The following is a 19,172-nucleotide window of genomic DNA, read 5'->3' on the forward strand; positions in this document are numbered from 1 at the left end:
TGAGCAGCGGCGCTAGCCTGAACCAGGGCGTAGCTAGCTTGTCATTTGGGGACCCCAGGCAACCATGGTCACCCCCCCCCCCTTATATAATTTAGACCACATTGTCCTGCTTTAGAAATGTGTTACAATTATCTGACAGCTAAAGTTAGCCTACTAATATTTAATACCCAAAATCTTGAATACTAATATTTATCGTCAACAAAAAAAAAATTATTTGAAAAAATGCTTTATAAAGTCCTTAAGATCCTTCTTGAGGATTGTTAACTAATAAGTCAATCATCTCAACACTTTAATTGATAAGAAGATTCATGAATTGATGATTGAGTGATTAATTTAATATAGTTTACCATTTGAACCGCTTTTGTACGCACATCCTGGTGATGAAAAGCATCACTCGTGTCACTATCTCTCTACTTGACTGACACTTTTTTCAATTCAATAGTAAAATACAGATTTGTTCTTCATATCAATTCATCATTAACATTTAGACCTGGTGTACAGGAAATAGTTGTTTATTTGTTGGCTCTATCCAATGTTGTGTTGGTCATACTAAAGAATAGTTTTTTTCTTGTGTTTAGTGAATAATGCTGACGATAATGTAGCGTATATTTGGTTTGGGAAAAGCGTAAATTGGGACAAAGAAAAAAAAAAAGGCAGGAAATAGATGCCTGCATCTGCTTCCGGGTTAATTTAATTAACTTTAAAAGGTTATAATTGAATTATATTCGTCTCGTGTAGGACACCACGTCTCTTTTTATATTCATACATTTTAGGAAAAGTGACGAAAAACCTCGATTAATCTCGGTATTTTAGTAGGCTTGCTACATGAATGAAATAATAGTTCTCGATTACAGTGGTTTTATTATTTCACTAAAAACACACAAAGTACACAACAGCAAGTGGAGGTTTAGAGAGAATTTAATTAAATTTACAGGTCAACTACAGGGGAAACAATGCAGAGGGACTTTACTACAAAAAGGTATAGATAAACATTTGGCTGAACTCGTGACGTAAGTGTGGGATGAGTGGATGTGCAGTGAGCGATGCTAGAGCTGGGAATTAGGTGACCGCTAGTTTAAGCCCAATTATGCATCAATTTGTACTTGGTAATCAGAAAGTTCTACTCACGTTGCACAGAACACAAATAGCTAGGCGGGTAGATCCTCTCGGTGGCTTGATTTCAAGAAAAAGACGGAAAAAGAAAAAGCAAGGGTAGTGTGGCCAAAGCCCTTGGGTGACGTTGTTCGCCACGTGCTCAGACAAAACGTGGCCACAAATCCTTCCTGCCAGATTCCTCTTGGTGGTGACTCACCCTCACACAAAAGTGCGATTGTTGACGCGGCAAGTAAGATTTGTCCGGGCCTAGCGCGTTTTGGCTCACCTCCCTCACCTCGTGGTGAGGAGTGGGGCTTCTTGGCTGAGAGCCAGCATCTTCGGCAGAGCAGGAAAACTAGAGCCCAGAGAACAAAAGGCTTCCATATTCCAAGAAAGGGGAGTTGCCCCTAAGGCAAGAGCGGAAAGGACAGACCACACCTTAGATATTGACTTTCACTCCAGAATTATATGTGGTCTAAAACCAGTGGATCTAAAATAAGAAAGAATTCCCAGCTTTTGCATTGTCTCTCACACACCATGGTAAACCTATGCAATGAGTGTTTCAACTTTATTTGGTGGCTAAGAACACTTAATATCTGTTATGTAACATTTTTGTGTTGTCTGAGGTAAACACAATCATCTTATTCGGTTGACAAACAGATTTGGCGCCAGACCTGAAAGAAACAGTTATTAGTGACATTGATATCATGATGTACAACCCCAATTCCAATGAGGTTGAGACATTGTGTTAAACATAAATAAAAACAGAATACTATAATTTGCAAATCATGTTCAACCTATATTTAATTGAATACACTACAAAGACAAGATATTTAATGTTCAAACTGGTAAACTTTATTGTTTTTAGCAAATAATCATTAACTTAGAATTTTATGGCTGCAACACGTTCCAAAAAAGCTGGGACAGGTGGGAAAAAGACTGAGAAAGTTGAGGAATGCTCATCAAACACCTGTTTGGAAAATCCCACAGGTGAACAGGCTAATTGGGAACAGGTGGGTGCCATGGTTGGGTATAAAAGGAGCTTCTCTGAATTGCTCAGTCATTCACAAGCAAAGATGGGGCGAGGTTCACCTCTTTGTGAACAAGTGCGTGAGAAAAAAGTCGAACGGTTTAAGGACAATGTTCCTCAACGTACAATTGCAAGGAATTTAGGGATTTCATCATCTACGGTCCATAATATCATCAACGGTTCAGATAATCTGGAGAACTCATTGCATGTAAGTGGCAAGGCGAAAGCCAACATTGAATGCCCGTGAACTTCGATCCCTCAGCCGGCACTGCATCAAAAACCGACAGCAATGTGTAAGGATATCACCACATGGGCTCAGGAACACTTCAGAAAACCAATGTCAGTAAATACAGTTTGGCGCTACATCCGTAAGTGCAACTTGAAACTCTACTATGCAAAGCAAACGCCATTTATCAACAACACCCGGAAACGCCACCGGCCTCTCTGGGCCCAAGCTCATCTAAGATGGACTGATGCAAAGTGGAAAAGTGTTCTGTGGTCCAACGGGTCCACTTTTATAATTGTTTTTGGAAATTGTGGACGTCGTGTCAAAGAGGAAAAGAAGCATACGGACTGTTATGGACGCAAAGTTCAAAAGCCAGCATATGTGATGGTATGGGGCTGTGTTAGTGCCAATGGCATGGGTAATTTACACATCTGTGAAGGCGCGATTAATGCTCAAAGGTACATACAGGTTTTGGAGAAACCAATACTGCCATCCAAGCAACGTCTTTTTCATGGACGCCCCTGCTTATTTCAGCAAGACAATGCCTAACCACATTCTGCACGTGTTACAACAGCGTAGTAAAAGAGTGTGGGTACTAGACTGGCCTGCCTGCAGTCCAGACCTGTCTCCCATTGAAAATGTGTGGCGCATTATGAAGCGTAAAATACGTCAACGGAGACCCCGGACTGTTGAACAGCTGAAGCTGTACATCAAGCAAGAATGGGAAAGAATACCACCTACTAAGCTTCAACAATTAATGTCCTCAGTTCTCAAACATTTATTGAATGTTGTTAAAAGAAAAGGTGCTGTAACAGAGTGGTAAACATGACCCTGCCCCAGCTTTTTGGGAACGTGTTACAGCCATAAAATTCTAAGTTAATGATTATTTGCTAAAAACAATCAAGTTTCTCAGTTTGAACATTAAATATCTTGGCTTTGTAGTGTATCCAATTAAATATAGGTCGAACATGATTTGCAAATCATTGTATTCTGTTTTTATTTATGTTTAACACAACGTCCCAACTTCATTGGAATTGGGGTTGTATACTTTGAGCATTTGTGCAATATATATTCGTAAAACATCAAAACAGACATTTAGCGCGGTAAAACCGTGAGTAACAATTTTCCGCTTGCAGTGACTCTTAAACGCGAGCGGGTGTCGCCCGTGCTCCACCAATGATCCCAGAGCGTATAGAGGGACATTAAAAATGACCTAAGGTTGGTTGTAATTCCTCTGTATGAGTTCCTGTGAAGGTCTGTGGGTGTCTCGACTGCCAAATTTGAAAAGAGGATTTCTCAAATTCCTGGTCATTAGATCAGTTTGCAGAACAAGGTCTTTATTGGAGAAACCAGTAAGAATGGCTGGGGGTAGACTCTTGACCAGTTTATGGCTCAGGTGGCATAAACCAGATTTCCTGTGTCTTGTGGAAACAGACCGGTTCGTTGAGGGTCAGAAGGCAGGAATGCAAAGGTTATCAGCCCGTTGGGGGTGCTGTCGACACTTGTTCCATAGGGCGAATTCGCTACAATATTTTAGTAATTAAGAGTATTTTCCCAAATTGTTCAGCTCTACTCCTGATTGATGACTAGGTAGTTTTAATTGGGCCCACATCTTTAAAGCTTCTTGGCTTAGTTCCCTGTGACGAGGACTGGCTAAGTGTGGATAAAAGTTTAGCCACATAAACACATGTGATTTTGTGGGTAACTACATACAAGTGAAGCTTGAAGCTTTTTATACTGTTTAGCCACATTGGCCAAGAGGTTTCTTGACCCAGTGCCAACCCTGACTTGCCCTCCCCTTTCACTACTCCAAAACTACAACTATCTTCAAGATTTACTCCACTTGCTTAAGGGATTGAAATAACTAGTCCTATTAGTTTTGCTCTTCCAAATTTGTTAGATGCTAAAAATGGTCTGTGATTGGTGGGCGACAAGTTCAGGGTGTACTCCGCCTCTCGCCCAGAGTCAGCTGGGATAGGCCGATAGTTGGATGGATGGATGCTAAAAATGGTGTGAAATTAATTAAAAATGTTGCATCCATTTTTATATATTGAAAATATTTTTATACAATTAATCTAGCTTACTATGTCCATCAAAATTAAACCTTATTTACTTATGTCCATCCACAGTATCTAATGTTTTTTCCAAGAAGTGAAATATGTCATACACAGTGGAACCTCGATGTAACTGACTAATAGGGGTGGTGGATAGTCCGATATAGCATATTGAGGCCCTTTTTTTTGGTGGGGGGGGGGCATATGCACCCATAGTACTGTACAGTAAAAAAATATTGTTTTGGAGTTTTTTTTTTTTTTATTATTAAATTTTTTTTTTATTTTTTATTTTTTTTTAAATTGTGGCCTAAAACGCCCAGTACAATATAAAGTTATTGTAAATAAATATATCAAAAGCTTGAAAATGTTTTAATGTTTTGCATTTTATCCAAATTTACCACGCCTGCGTGCTTGGTCATTGTGACATTGTTGACGTACAGTACTCTTCATAGGCGAGTCACTTTCATTAGCCGCGAGGAATTAATGTGCTTCCTAGTTTCAAATTCGTCGCCAAAGGTGAACAGCGTGACAAAAAGTAATGTTACTGTGCCAAAAATAACATGGTCCAGACTCCAGAGACTTTTGTGTTCCTCAGAGTGAACACCGCATCCATGCCGCTCTCTCTCTGAGCTGCGCTCTATGTACAATAGACAGTAGATACAACCATCATCACATGGTCGCCACGTCAATGCCCCACATTCCATATGGCCGCTATGTAGGCATGTCTCTTGGAATTGGATCTAGTCATATTGTATATCTCTGACCAGGAAATATGTCAGCCACATTCTCTGCCTGCCACATTCTAACGCTCGCCGATCAAGTCAACGAAATTGAAAAAAAACACCCCGAGGGTGTTATTCATTATTCTCGGGGGACTTTAACAAAGCTAAACTCAACCACGAACTCCCTAAATACAAGCAGCACATCGACTGTCCTACCAGGGAAAATAATACTTTAGACCACTGCTACACTACGGTAAAAAACGCATACCGTGCTATACCTCGTGCAGCCTTGGGCTCGTCTGATCACTGCTTAATTCACTTAATACCGACGTACAGGCAAGAACTTAAATGTGCGAAGCCTACAGTGAAAACAGTCAAAAAGTGGACAAATGAAAGCCAAGATGGAACTTCAAAGCTGTTTAGACTGCACAGACTGGAGTGTCTTTGAAAATTCAGCTGGCAGCCTGGATGAATATACGGACACTGTCACATCCTATATCAGTTTCTGTGAAGAGGTCTGTGTACCAACAAAATCATTTCGCACATTCAACAACAATAAGCCGTGGTTCACTGCTAAACTTCGCCAAGCTAAGGAGGATGCATATCGGAGCGGGGACAGGGCCCTGTATAATCGAGCTAGAAACCAGCTGACCAAAGAAATTAACATTGCAAAGAGGATCTATACAGCAAAGTTGGAAAAACAGTTTAGCGCAAACGACTCTAAATCAGTCTGGCATGCATTCCAATCGCTGACTAATTACAAGCGACGATCCCCCCAAGCTGAGAACAATAGCACACTAGCCAACGACTTGAATACCTTCTACTGCAGATTTGAAAAGGACAGTTTCACACCACACACCAACCCGGCCGCACCCGCGACCACAATCACACCTCTGACCTCTGCGTTAACCATCCATGAACAGGATGTGAGACGCATCTTCAAACAACAAAAGATTAACAAAGCGGCAGGCCCGGACCACGTGTCCCCATCCTGCCTCAAAGTCTGCGTGGACCAGCTCGCTCCAGTCTTCACTCAGATCTTCAACAGATCTCTGGAACTGTGCGAAGTTCCATCCTGTTTCAAACGCTCCACCATCATCCCAGTCCCCAAGAAACCTGCAATCTCGGGTCTGAATGACTACAGGCCTGTCGCTTTGACATCTGTGGTCATGAAGTCCTTTGAACGTCTTGTGCTGGACCACCTCAAGAGTGTCACAGGTCCCCTGCTGGACCCTCTGCAGTTTGCCTACCAAGCGAACAGATCTGCGGATGATGCAGTCAACATGGGACTGCACTTCATCCTAGAACACCTCGACAGTGCAGGGACCTACACGAGGATCCTGTTCGTCGACTTCAGCTCAGCGTTCAACACCATCATCCCTGAACTCCTTTCATCCAAGCTTCTCCAGCTCAGCGTCTCACCTGCCATCTGCCAGTGGATTTACAGCTTTCTGACGGGCAGGACACAGCAGGTCAGGCTGGGGGAGCCCACCTCATCCACACACAGCATCAGCACTGGGGCGCCCCGAGGTTGTGTCCTCTCTCCGCTGCTCTTCTCTCTCTACACGAATGACTGCACCTCAGCGAACCCGACTGTCAAACTCCTGAAGTTTGCAGATGACACCACTGTCATCGGCCTCATCAAGGACGGTGACGAGTCTGCATATCGACAGGAAGCGGAGCGGCTGGAGCTGTGGTGCGGCCGACACAACCTGGAGCTGAACACGCTCAAGACTGTAGAGATGATCGTGGACTTCAGGAGGCATCCTTTGCCACAGCTGCCCCTCACGTTGTCCAGCTGCCTTGTGTCAACCGTCGAGACCTTCAAGTTCCTGGGAATTACAATCTCCCAGGACCTGAAGTGGGCGACCAACATCAACTCCGTCCTCAAAAAGGCCCAGCAGAGGATGTACTTCCTGTGGCTTCACAGAAAGCACGGCCTGCCCACCGGAGCTGTTGAGGCAGTTCTACACAGCAGTCATTGAATCAGTACTGTGTTCTTCCATCACAGTCTGGTTTGGTGCTGCTACAAAAAAGGACAAACTCCGACTGCAACGGACAATCAAAACTGCTGAAAGGATTGTCGGTACCCCCCTACCCGCCCTTGAGGACTTGCACGCTGCCAGAACTAAGACAAGGGCATGCAAAATCCTCTCGGACCCTCCCCACCCCGGTCACCAGCTCTTCCAGCTCCTTCCCTCAGGTAGGCGCTACCGATCAATGCAAACTAGAACTAGTAGACATTCCAACAGCTTCTTCCCTCTTGCAATCAACTTCTTAAACAGCTAATTTATAATTCCATTACAACAAGCTGGCAATTTTTTGACTTGAGTTCGTTGTCACATTTCTGTGGGGCCAATTATGTATTACTCGTGCACTCACTGTAGTTGTCTTGCCGTGCTGCACTATTTGCATATACTGGCCACTCATGCCAGAGTAGCATCTGCTCCATTTGCACACTGATTGAGGAGTATCTGTAACATTTGCACAACCATTGTCCCAGATTATCGCACTACTCGTCACTTTAAACCGCATACACTCCTTGAAGTCTCAGTGCCCTTTTCACAATGGTCATTGCACCGGACTATTGCGATATTAGCCATTCGAACTGCTCTAAGTGCTAGAGGACTCTGCATCTTTTTGCACAATTGTTTTTTGTCAATGTCTTTATGTCTCCAAAGTGTTCTGTAAATTGACTGTCTGTTGTACTAGAGCGGCTCCAACTACCGGAGACAAATTCCTTGTGTGTTTTGGACATACTTGGCAAATAAAGATGATTCTGATTCTGATTCTGCTTTGCGCCACAGTGCCAGAAAACAACAGTGGCCAATTCTGTTCAATTCTGTCCAATTGAAATGGGAACTATTTTTGGACATATTTTCAGTCCCGATGGTCAGTTTTATCTGATATATGTTATATCAGGGTCCGTTTTATTGAGGTTCCACTGTAATGTCAAAAGCAATTCCCATTGAAAATACTGATTGTGCCTTCTGTCACAGTGCGTTTCAAAAATGTTTACTACCGCATATATTAAGGTGCATCAACAAAGCATGTACATTATATTTATATTTATACATTTTATATTATATTTATATTTACAATTGGGTTTTCTTCGACTTAGACTCGGTCAACTATTTTAGTTACTAAGTGTGTTACTACAGTAAGTGTGCTTCCTTTAATGACTCCTTCCTGTTTTTACTCCACAAGTGTGTTCCTGTGCATGTGTGGGCGCATGTGTGAGACTAAACCCTTTTAACATCAACCTAAACACAGCTGTGCATTCAGGCTTGTGTCCCATCTGATCCCTTAAGACTTGCTGTTTGAAGTGTCTGCTTGAAAAGGCGGCTCTGAATACTGTGAAATCCAGTGCAACTCGGCAAACAGTGATTACAGACTGATTAATGAGCCTCACACGCATGCTTATACCTGTACTGTACACACACTCCTCATGCATCACTTGCTGGAGTCAAAACATCACGTCTATGCCACTCCTAGTGCTAGAAATTTACATATCATATTTTCTTATATGTTTCTACAGTGTCTGCTGAAATTCTTAAAAGCAGTCTGACCACCATGGAGCGCCACATTGTGAGGCTGGAGAACGACATTGAGAACTTCCCCAAAAGCGACGACCCGCAAGATAAGTTTGTGGAAAAAATGTTTATATCCTTTTTCTGATGCATTTATAGCATGCATACTTATATAGATCTACACCGTGTAGAATATGAGGTCACGCTATGCATTGGCGCGGCAAATACATGCAGTGTTTGCGTCCTCGCCGGTAAGCACTTAAAGTCAGTTGGTGTGATAGGTGGCACCCGGGGGACCTTAAGAGAATGGATCTGGCTGCCTTGCTGTGAGATGTTGATCGGATCTCCCTCTTCACTTCTTTCCCGGGTCCCTTGAGTGAAATCATGCCTGCAGCTATTTTTACTGCAGTCTGCCACGGCTGGCTGTCCCCCCGGGGGACTCTTTAATGGTGGCTCCAGACCCTCAAACCAACTTATCTCCTCTCCCTGATTTCATCTCCTGACCCGGCCGCATGACCGTGTTCTCTCGTGGCATCTGTTCTCTTTCAATATTGCCACCACAATAGAATTAGCCTTTTCTTAAATAATCGTAAGTGGAATTTATTTTTTGGTCATCGATAGTGCAGTGGTTCACTGAGGTGACTTTCATGCAACCGACATAGGATGGATTCTGTGTGAATTGGAGTTTTCTGTGTCTTTGTTCCTTGTGATTGACTGGAGACCAATCCAGGGGGCCCACTGGGAAAGGCTCCCGCTCACTTAGAAAATACTGGAATGAAAATTGATAAATGGATATATGGATGTACTGTAGGTATGCTCAATAGTTGGAACCATTACTTGCCTAATATTGATGTTATTGCAAGTTTCATAATCCCCCTTGTCGCCACCCCCCTGAGTTACTGTTGCTAAGTCCTCCAAGCATTAAAAAACAAAAAATCAATAAGCCTGTCTATACAAATGAAAAAGCTAGCCTTATTTACTTGTTTGCGCCATGAAGATAAACTTGGCTTCTCATTAGTAGCATAACATTAGTGTTTATGTTAACAAGCTAAGAACTACATACCATTATTTTACAGATAATACCTTGGAGCAGACAAAGGTGTGATGGGTGATTTCCAACTAATTTAACTGCCTATGCAGACAACTGCATCGCTTTATCCAGGGTTTGTTTAGTTTTCTGGAAATAGCAAAAAGAAAACATTTCCTTTCAGCATAAAAAATGTCACGCGTTGTAAGCATAATTGCATTTTTTTAAAATAACATGACAAGAAATAAAAGACATTATTTTGTAATTTAATCCAGCCATCGATTTTTTTTTTTATACCCCTAACCCTCACTAGCGTCACGGTGTGCTGAAGCCTGTCCCAGCTGATTTTGGGTGAAAAGCAGGGGACTGGGTGCCATACAATTGCAGGGCTTTGTAGTCTAATAACATGGCCAATTATTTCTCAAATTCTAAAAGATTCTACATGGAAAAAAACTGAAAAAAGAAACAAAAAGTAGACATAATAGATTATACACGTTTTAGTGTCTTTTTAAATTTCTGTAAAATGCTTTCATCAAAATAACCTAAGGATTAAGAATTATATCATAAAATTCTAAAAACACATTCAGATGGGAATGCAATCTACTGTATATCATTTTTAATATGCTGTTGGAATGTTGGTAAATTAGTATTTTATTTTTCAACAAGAAGCTTATTCAATTTTGTGTGTCTAAGAAATGGGGGTTATTTTGATAGTCATATTTAAAAGATCCGTGTGTTCTTCGACTTGCATGGCTTAATATTTGAGACAGGCATATGCTACTGGAAGGATGAACCAGATCTGGGCTTCTCTGTTGAGGTTGCTACCCCCGTGACCTGACCCCAGATTGGTGGAAGAAGATGGATGAATGAGTATTCAAAGGGATTTCATTTTTTCCAATATACAGGGTATATATTGAAACTGTAAAAAAAATATGTAGAATGTAGAATTTTTCAATGGAGCACCAGTGAAAAAGCCTTTGCTGTGCTGCACTGTGATTGGCCACTTAGCGTCTCAGGGGCGGGTCTTAGCAAATGTTGAACCGATTAGTGTATGTAGACTAAGCACTTGACACGTAAACAATATTTACTGTATTTATGTAATTAAACACACAGAGAAAATACCTTTCCCCTCCTTGGTGGTGCTCTTTGAGGAGTGTACCCGGCAGGCAGGAAAGCTTCCGTGCACCCTTGATGTTGGTATTGATTTTGTGGCTGTCCTTGGAGAGCTGAATGTTTGATTGAGAGGAACCCGAGAAGTGTAGATGAACTGCAGCACGGCTGTCCCTCACTGTCTGGAGTTCCTCCCCCGAGAGTAATGGCGAGAGGTTGTCTGGTCATGACCTAAAAGAGTCCATCCACCCCTCTCGCTTCGATGCTTCACAACCTTCTGTGGTTGACTTCTGCTGGAATGGCAAGTAGGAAAGTGCCTCAAACAAGGTTTTGCTTCCAAATGTTGTTCCGAATTCTGAATTGTACATCTTTAGGGGCATTCGATAGTAGTTTGATTCCGGTCCTCATTGTGTTGTTTTATTGCTGTTCAAATTGGCGCGCAAGACTCGAGTCACCAGAACCAAAACAATGCATGTTTTTTCACTTTTTGTTTTTTCACTTAGCTCTCCGGAGTATGCCACTTACATACAGTATTATCACCTGTGTTTAATAACGATAGAAAACCAAGCATGCAATTATCACGTATGCTCTAACGAAGCTTTGTTTTCCTTCTACTTGATGTTGAGTTTTGAATTTGTTGCCCCGTGTTTTGTGCTGGTGATTAAAGGTTTATTTTCCCTTCTAATTAGTTAGTATGCTAGCATTTTCTTTTCAGACTGCCACTCAGTCAGTCAGTCTGTGGGGGAAAGATGCAGTACTAATTGCTTGCAATGATCTTACCAAGCAGTCTAGTTAGCTTTTGTTGTCAAGCTGAACATGAATACACAAATGTACTCAGTCAACAACGGAGTCAAGGATATATTTTTTACCGAAGTATTGCTTTTATGAATGTGGAAAAGAAAATTACATTGATTCAGTGTCATGATTGTCTGTGATCCCACGGCTTGATTTCAAAAGCTGTTACGCAAGATATAATTGAAATGCATCACTAAAAACATTTTCTGTTCTTGGAGTAATTTTTTATTTTTTAATATATATCACACTATAATTGGAGTGAGTCATATTGTATTGGATCGTAAATTGAGCAGATTCTATCGTATGATATTGTAATTGGAATGTCTGGTGTAATTTTACAATACAATTTTAGTGATTTGTATCACATTGTAATCATGGTGAATCGACTCATCATTTGAGTGAATCGGATTGCATGGTAATTGAAGGGATTTATATCATGTTACATTGTAATTTGAATGAATTGCCGAAATATTGCAGTGGAATTGGAATTAATTTGATTGATTCGTAATTGGAGTGGGTTCTATCGTAATGCATTTTAATTTGAGTGAATTATATTCCATCAGAAGTGGAGTATATCAAATTGCATCTGAGGTAGCTTTATGTGAATCCTTGGCAGTTTATCACATGTAGTTAATATACATAGTCAATACTCTTACAGAAAGTAAAAATGGAAGCAAAGCTATAACTTTCACTCTTCTGGGGAGACTTTCCACAAGATTGAGCAGTGCGTATCTGCATGTGTTGAAAATGACATTATTTAACCTTACCATCAATGTTGTTTTAGCCTAAAAAAAACAGAGTAGGTATTGAAAAAGAAGAACAATTAATCAAGCGGAGATCAGTGGAAGTGCTTCAATTGGCTTGAGTGATATTTTTTTCTCTTCCCATTACCATAATGTATGCAAATGACTGAATGGGCTGTTTATTCAGCAGTTTAGTGATCTCGATCAGCGAGAATAAATGGGTGTCCACAAAGGGTGTGGAGTTGAGGCACAAGTCCCCTGAGAGCCTTATTTCACCAGGGAGGCTGTGATGCCGAGAAGCAAAGCCAGCCAATAGGAGGACTCTGTATACTAGAATATTAATACTAGTCGGGGTGGCTCCTTGGGCATGATGATGAGAGTCTAACTGAGCCTTGATAGATTCAAGGACATGTCCGATACGTCTTCGACGGCAAGACTAAATGCAGTGAACCAGCTTCCTGCTATATAGTTTTAACATCTTATTTCCCACGAGGCCAGAGTAACAGCACACCATTCACACCAGTCGCCACATATTGAGTGGCAAAAAGCTGTCTTCAGGGGCCAATTTTATGAAGATTATGCTAGATTGGGTTTAAAAAAGGGACTGTCTATTTTGTATATCCTAAACTATGAACATAAACTATTCTTGATGTACACATTTCATATCATGGACTTCCCACATGGGGCGGTGCTATTATCGACACTTAGTACATATTGAACTGGAAATATTTTTAATTTACTCGTGTCTCAGCAAAGTGATATCTCTTTGTGCCAGGATTTTCTGAATCAATTCAGCCCTGTTCGGCTCTATTTGCTCCTAGATGTGATACACATTAAGATGAAGACGTTTTAATTAAAGTAGCACTTTTATCCATAAATACTTCTTCTTCTTTACCTTTCGGATTATCCCTTTAGGGGTCGCCACAGTGCGTCATCCTTTTCCATCCTTCTACCAATATACTCACTATTTCTCCTCTGGATGTGTCCAAACCATCAAAGTCTGCTCTCTCTAACTTTGTCTTCAAAACATCGAACCTTGGCTGTCCCTCTGATGAGCTCATTTCTAATTTTATCCAACCTGGTCACTCCGAGAGCGAACCTCAACATCTTCATTTCCGCAATCTCTAGCTCTGCTTCCCGTTGTCTCTTCAGTGCCACTGTCTCTAATCTGTACATCATGGCTGGCCTCACCACTGTTTTATAAACTTTGCCCTTCATCCTAGCAGAGACTCTTCTGTCACATAACACACCTGACACCTTCCTCCACCCGTTCCAACTAGCTTGGACCCATTTCTTCACTGACCACACTCACCATTGCTCTGGACGGTTGACCCCAAGTATATAAAGTCCTCCACCCTTGCTGTCTCTTCTCCCTGTAGCCTCACTCTTCCCCCTCCACCCCTCTCATTCATGCACATATATTCTGTCTTACTTAGGCTAATCTTCATTCCTCTGCTTTCCAGTGCATGCCTTCATCTTTCTAACTGTTACTCCACCTGCTCCCTGCTTTCACTTCAGATCACAATGTCATCTGCAAACATCATGGTCCATGGGGATTCCACTCTAACCTCATCTGTCAGCCTATCAAGCACCACTGCAAACAGGAAGGGGCTCAGGGCTGATCCCTGATGCAGTCCCACCTCCACCTTAAATTCATCTGTCACACCTACAGCACACCTCACCGCTGTTTTGCTGCCCTCATACATGTTCTGTATTATTCTAACAAACTTCTCTGCCACTCCAGACTTCCGCATGCAGTACCACAGTTCCTCTCTGGGTACTCTGTCATAGGCTTTCTCCAGAGCCACAAAGACACAATGTAGCTCCTTCTGACCTTCTCTGTACTTTTCCATCAACATCCTCAAGGCAAATAATGCATCTGTGGTACTCTTTCTAGGCATGAAACCATAAGGTTGCTTGCAAATACTCACTTCTGTCCTGAGTCTAGCCTCCACTACTCTTTCCCATAACTTCATTGTGTGGCTCATCAACTTTATTCCTCTATAGTTCCCACAGCTCCGCACATCACCCTTGTTCTTAAAAATGGACACCAGCACACTTTTCCTCCATTCCTCAGGCATCTTCTCACACGCTAGAATTATATTGAACAAGCTGGTTAAAAACTCCAGAGCCACCTCTCCAAGATGCTTCCATACCTCCACAGGAATGTCATCAGGACCAACTGCCTTTCCATTTTTCATCCTCTTTAATGCCTTTCTAACTTCCCCCTTACTTATCCTTGCCACTTCCTGGTCCACCACACTTGCCTCTTCTACTTTCCCTTCTCTCATTTTCCTCATTCATCAACTCCTCGAAGTATTCTTTCCATCTAGCTAGCACACTGCTGGCACCAGTCAACATATTTCCATCTCTATCCTTAATCACCCTAACCTGCTGCACATAATTCCCATCTCTATCCCTCTATCTGGCCAGCCTGTATAGATCTTTTTTCTCCTTCTTTAGTGTCCAACCTGCCATACATGTCATCATATGCCTCTTGTTTGGCCTTTGCCACCTCTACCTTTGCCCTGTGTCGCATCTCAATGTATTCCTTTCGCCTCTCCTCTGTCCTCTTAGTGTCCCACTTCTTCTTATCTAACCTTTTTCCTTGTATGATTTCCTCTACTGTGAGGTTCCACCACCAAGTCTCCTTCTCTCCTTTCCTGCCAGAAGATACACCAAGTACTCTCCTGCCTGCCTCTCTGATCAACTTGGCTGCAGTGGTCAAGTCTTCTGGAAGCTCCTCCTGTCCCCCGAGAGCCTGTCACACCTCTTCCCGAAAAGCTGCACAACACTCGTCCTGTCTCAGCTTCCACCACATGGTTCTCTCCTCTGCCTTTGTCTTCTTAATCTTCCCCCCCACCACCAGAGTCATTTTACACACCACCATCCTATGCTGTCTAGCCACACTATCCCCTACCACTACCTTGCAGTTGGTAACCTCCTTCAGATTACATCATCTGCACAAGATGTAATCCACCTGCGTGCTTCTACCTCAGCTCTTGTAGGTCACCCTATGTTCCTGCCTCTTCTGGAAAAAAGTGTTCACTACAGCCATTTGCATCCTTTTTGCGAAGTCTATCACCATCTGTCCCTCCAAGTTCCTTTCCTGGATGCCGTACTTACCCATCACTTCTTCATCACCCCTATTTCCTTCACCAACATGTCCATTACAATCTGCACAAATCACGACTCTCTCTCTCTCTCTGGTATGCTCGGAACTACTTCGTCTAGCTCCTTCCAGAATTTCTCTTTCACCTCTAGGTCACATCCTACCTGTGGGGAATAGTCACTAATCACATTATACATAACAACCTCAATTTCAAGTTTTAGCCTCATCACTCGATCTGATACTCTTTTCACCTCCAAGACATTCTTAGCCAACTCTTCTTTTAAAATAACCCCGACTCCATTTCTCTTCCCATCTACACCATGGTAAAATAATTTAAACCCTGCCCCTAAACTTCTAGCCTTACTGCCTTTCCACATGGTTTACTGGACACACAATATATCAAGCTTTCTCCTAATCATCATGTCAACCAACTCCTGAGATTTTCCTGTCATAGTCCCAACATTCAAAGTCCCCACATTCAGTTCTAGGCTCTGTGCTTTCCTCTTCTCTTTCTGCCAAAGAACCTGCTTTCCACCTCTTCTTCTTCTTCGACTTCAACCCACAGTAGCTGAATTTCCAACGGCGCCCTGCAGGTTGACGGCGCCGGTGGCGGACGTTGTTAACCCGGGCCACGACCAATCCGGTATGGAATTCTTTGGATGAACGCTCATGTTTGTTTGGCAAATTTTTAAGCCGGATGCCCTTCCTGACGCAACCCTCTGCATTTATCCGGGCTTGGGACCGGCCTACAGTTTGCACTGGCTTGTGCCCCCCATAGGGCTGCATTACTTTTATCCATACATACACAGATGGCTATTTCTTAGTTACAACTTAAGTACACAGAAAAGCGTTCACATTAAATTAGTTTGCAGTCGTGTTTCGTTGCTTTAAAGTCGTAACACAATCTTAGAGGGTGAACACTGCATTTGCCTTGCTTTTTTTTTTTAGACTTTTGGAGGCCGATTTCAAAAGTAAGCCACAGCAAAGAAAACATGAGAATAGAACAAACACTGGAGTTACGTGAATGTAGCGGTCTCACATTCAAAACAATAAGACTACAGTCTCACCATACTTATTAAGAGTAAAGTAGGATGTCATATATTTACATATTACACTTGTTAACTTAATTTTACACTTGTTTAACTGTGAAGGATGATGGAATGTTATTTAAAACATTGCCTGTGCAGTTAATCAAGGTTTTATGATGGTGACAGTTTGACCCTTGAATGATAGAACTCTATGGACCTTATTTCCGATGGGACAAATGTTTCTACCTTGGATTGTACACATTCTGCTGTGTAACTGTCACCATTCCCTTATCTGCTATGCAACATACTCACATCCACAGGAGCATCACAGCGCCCTCTGGCCAAATGAGCGTAATCTCGATGAGTTCACCAATTATTGTCTTGTTCGGCTCTGACATTGGGCCATATGTGACTATCTATTAGCTAGTGGAGCAAGCCTGATGATGGGTCTCGTAGCCTGTAGCAACCGTGGAGTAGGAGGGTGTGTGGCACTGGAGCATAGAAACTCCACAAGGGCGTTAACCCTTTGTTAAAGAGTGAATAACGGATCAAGCCGTCCCTTGCTCTTTTATTCCTGGGGGTTCCTTGGGGATCTGCATGCACCCCTGTAGACCAGTATGGTTCATCATCTGTAATATGTGAGATCAATACAAGGGGTTAACTAAGAATATTATTGTTTTCCCACAAAGTGGAACCTCCAATGTTACTGGTTGACAAGATGTTGTAATTTCAATATAATGCCATGTACTGTAGCCATTTTGTAACCCTTTTCCTCATTAGGGTTGCAGGTGAGCTGAAGCCAAGTGTAGAGATAGGCTAGTAGTTTCCTGTATAAAAAAATGAAACTTAAACAAAACTGCCCATCATTTTGACCCCTGGCGGAAATGTAATGGTTAGGGAACTATTATGCTTTCAGCCACATGTTGTTTATAAAATGTCATTTATACTTAATTCATTGTATTCCTCATATTGCACTGAGCAGTAAGTTTTCTTTCTGGTTCTATGGCTATCATCACACGTTGCCGTCACTAGTAACCTGCTGTAGCATATTTTTATGGACATTTTTGGTTGGCCTCCGAATTGTACCACTTTTTGCTGCGTTTGATTGTGGATGTTCCACTGAATAGTGTCTGTGAATAAAGGAGCAATGCAGATTACAGGTAACTATGAGGAAATCCACTCCTACACAGCTTGGTCTCTGCAGGCCAAGGCCTCTGATGATTATGTATGCGCTAGTCGGACTAAAAGTACGTAGTGGCAGAAGCACCAGTGTGCACCTCATTACTTCCCCAAAGAGCCTGGGCTTAGTGTGATGGTAATAGACAGAAGCCCAGCCACCCTCATTTGTCACAGGCTCCTGGGTTTGATGCAAACCCCCCTTGAGCACATGTTGCTTTAGTCTAATCCTGCAGTAGACCAGGCACGTTGCTCTCCTCAACAGCCCCCACTCTCTGTCGTCATGGCTCATGATTTCAACCTCAGTTGATGTTTAAATGAAAGCCCTGTCTTATTTGAATGGCAGGCCAGATGTTGGCACATTATTCCCTTCAAAGGCAAGTGGGAGAAGAACATGTCTAGTTAGTACAAGCCATTGAGGATTTGACAGTAGAGGATGGTTTAAGTTATATAGATCACCAAAACAGCTTAAAGACTCAATGACACTTAAAAATATGTGTGCCACTACCCATTCGTATTGTTTCTAAAAATACAAGCACAATTTTGCATGTTGATTTTTATGGTCGTAGAAGAAGGTATTTTAAGGAGCAAACATTGATAGCCATCGTTTAAGATGACAAAAAATTCAACTGCTACTGAGACAATGAGCCTTAAGGGGAAAATAACAAAGCTGTAATTGTTTTCTGAAGCTGATTTTTTTTCATGACGAAAAAGACAGTCAGGACTGTTCTTCCCTATATGAGGAGATGAAGGCTGTAGGATCTTAAAATTGGATGTCCAGGCTAAACAATGTGAAATAAGTGAATGAAAATGCCCCCTATTAAACAATTTTAGGGCAGTGAAGTGTCATGGACAGACAATAAAGCAATTTGGATTGCAGATAAAAGTTATTTGATTGCCTGCTTTTATATAGCCTTGGGACATATCAGCATTTAACAAGAAATAGATTGAGTCTATATATACAGTCTGTGTGTGTGTGTGTGTGTGCGTGTGTGTATATAAATATATATATATATATATATATATGTATTTTTATTATTATTTTTTTTTCATTCATTTTCCGTACCGCTTTTCTCAATAGGATCGCGGGCGTGCTGGAGCCTATCCCAGCTATATTCGGGCGAGAGGTGGGGTACAGCCAGCCAATCGCAGGGCACATACAACGTATAAACAAACAACCATGCACTCTCACATTCACACCTACGGGCAATTTAGAGTCTTCAATTAACCTGCCATGCATGTTTTTGGGATGTGGGAGGAAACCGGAGTACCCGGAGAAAACGCATGCAGGCACGGGAAGAACATGCAAACTCCACACAGGCGAGGCCAGATTTGAACCCGCGTTCCTCAGAACTGTGAGGCGGATGTGCTAATGTGTATTGCACACCGTGCCGCCATATACATGTGTGTGGGTTGGTGTGTGTGTGTGTGTGCATGGGTGGAAAAAAAAAAAGTAGATGATACGTTTCGACTCCTCAAGATAATGAATCCCATTATGGGATCACTTGCAGGACATTTCTTGTT

The 19,172-nt window shown here is 42.1% G+C and overlaps 1 protein-coding gene across 10 annotated transcripts in view; it reads left to right on the top strand.

Annotated features, from left to right (window-relative positions):
• Positions 1 to 19,172, top strand: part of diaph2 (diaphanous-related formin 2) — a 563,702-nt gene that overhangs the window by 352,808 nt on the left and 191,722 nt on the right. For all 10 annotated transcript variants that reach the window (XM_061787877.1, XM_061787869.1, XM_061787876.1 and 7 more), the window contains one exon: positions 8,666 to 8,790. In XM_061787877.1, the coding sequence (XP_061643861.1) occupies positions 8,666 to 8,790 (125 nt within the window). The remainder of the gene's footprint in view (positions 1 to 8,665; positions 8,791 to 19,172) is intronic.

This window comes from Phyllopteryx taeniolatus, chromosome 10 (genome assembly GCF_024500385.1).
Source record: "Phyllopteryx taeniolatus isolate TA_2022b chromosome 10, UOR_Ptae_1.2, whole genome shotgun sequence".
Lineage (NCBI taxonomy): Eukaryota > Metazoa > Chordata > Actinopteri > Syngnathiformes > Syngnathidae > Phyllopteryx > Phyllopteryx taeniolatus.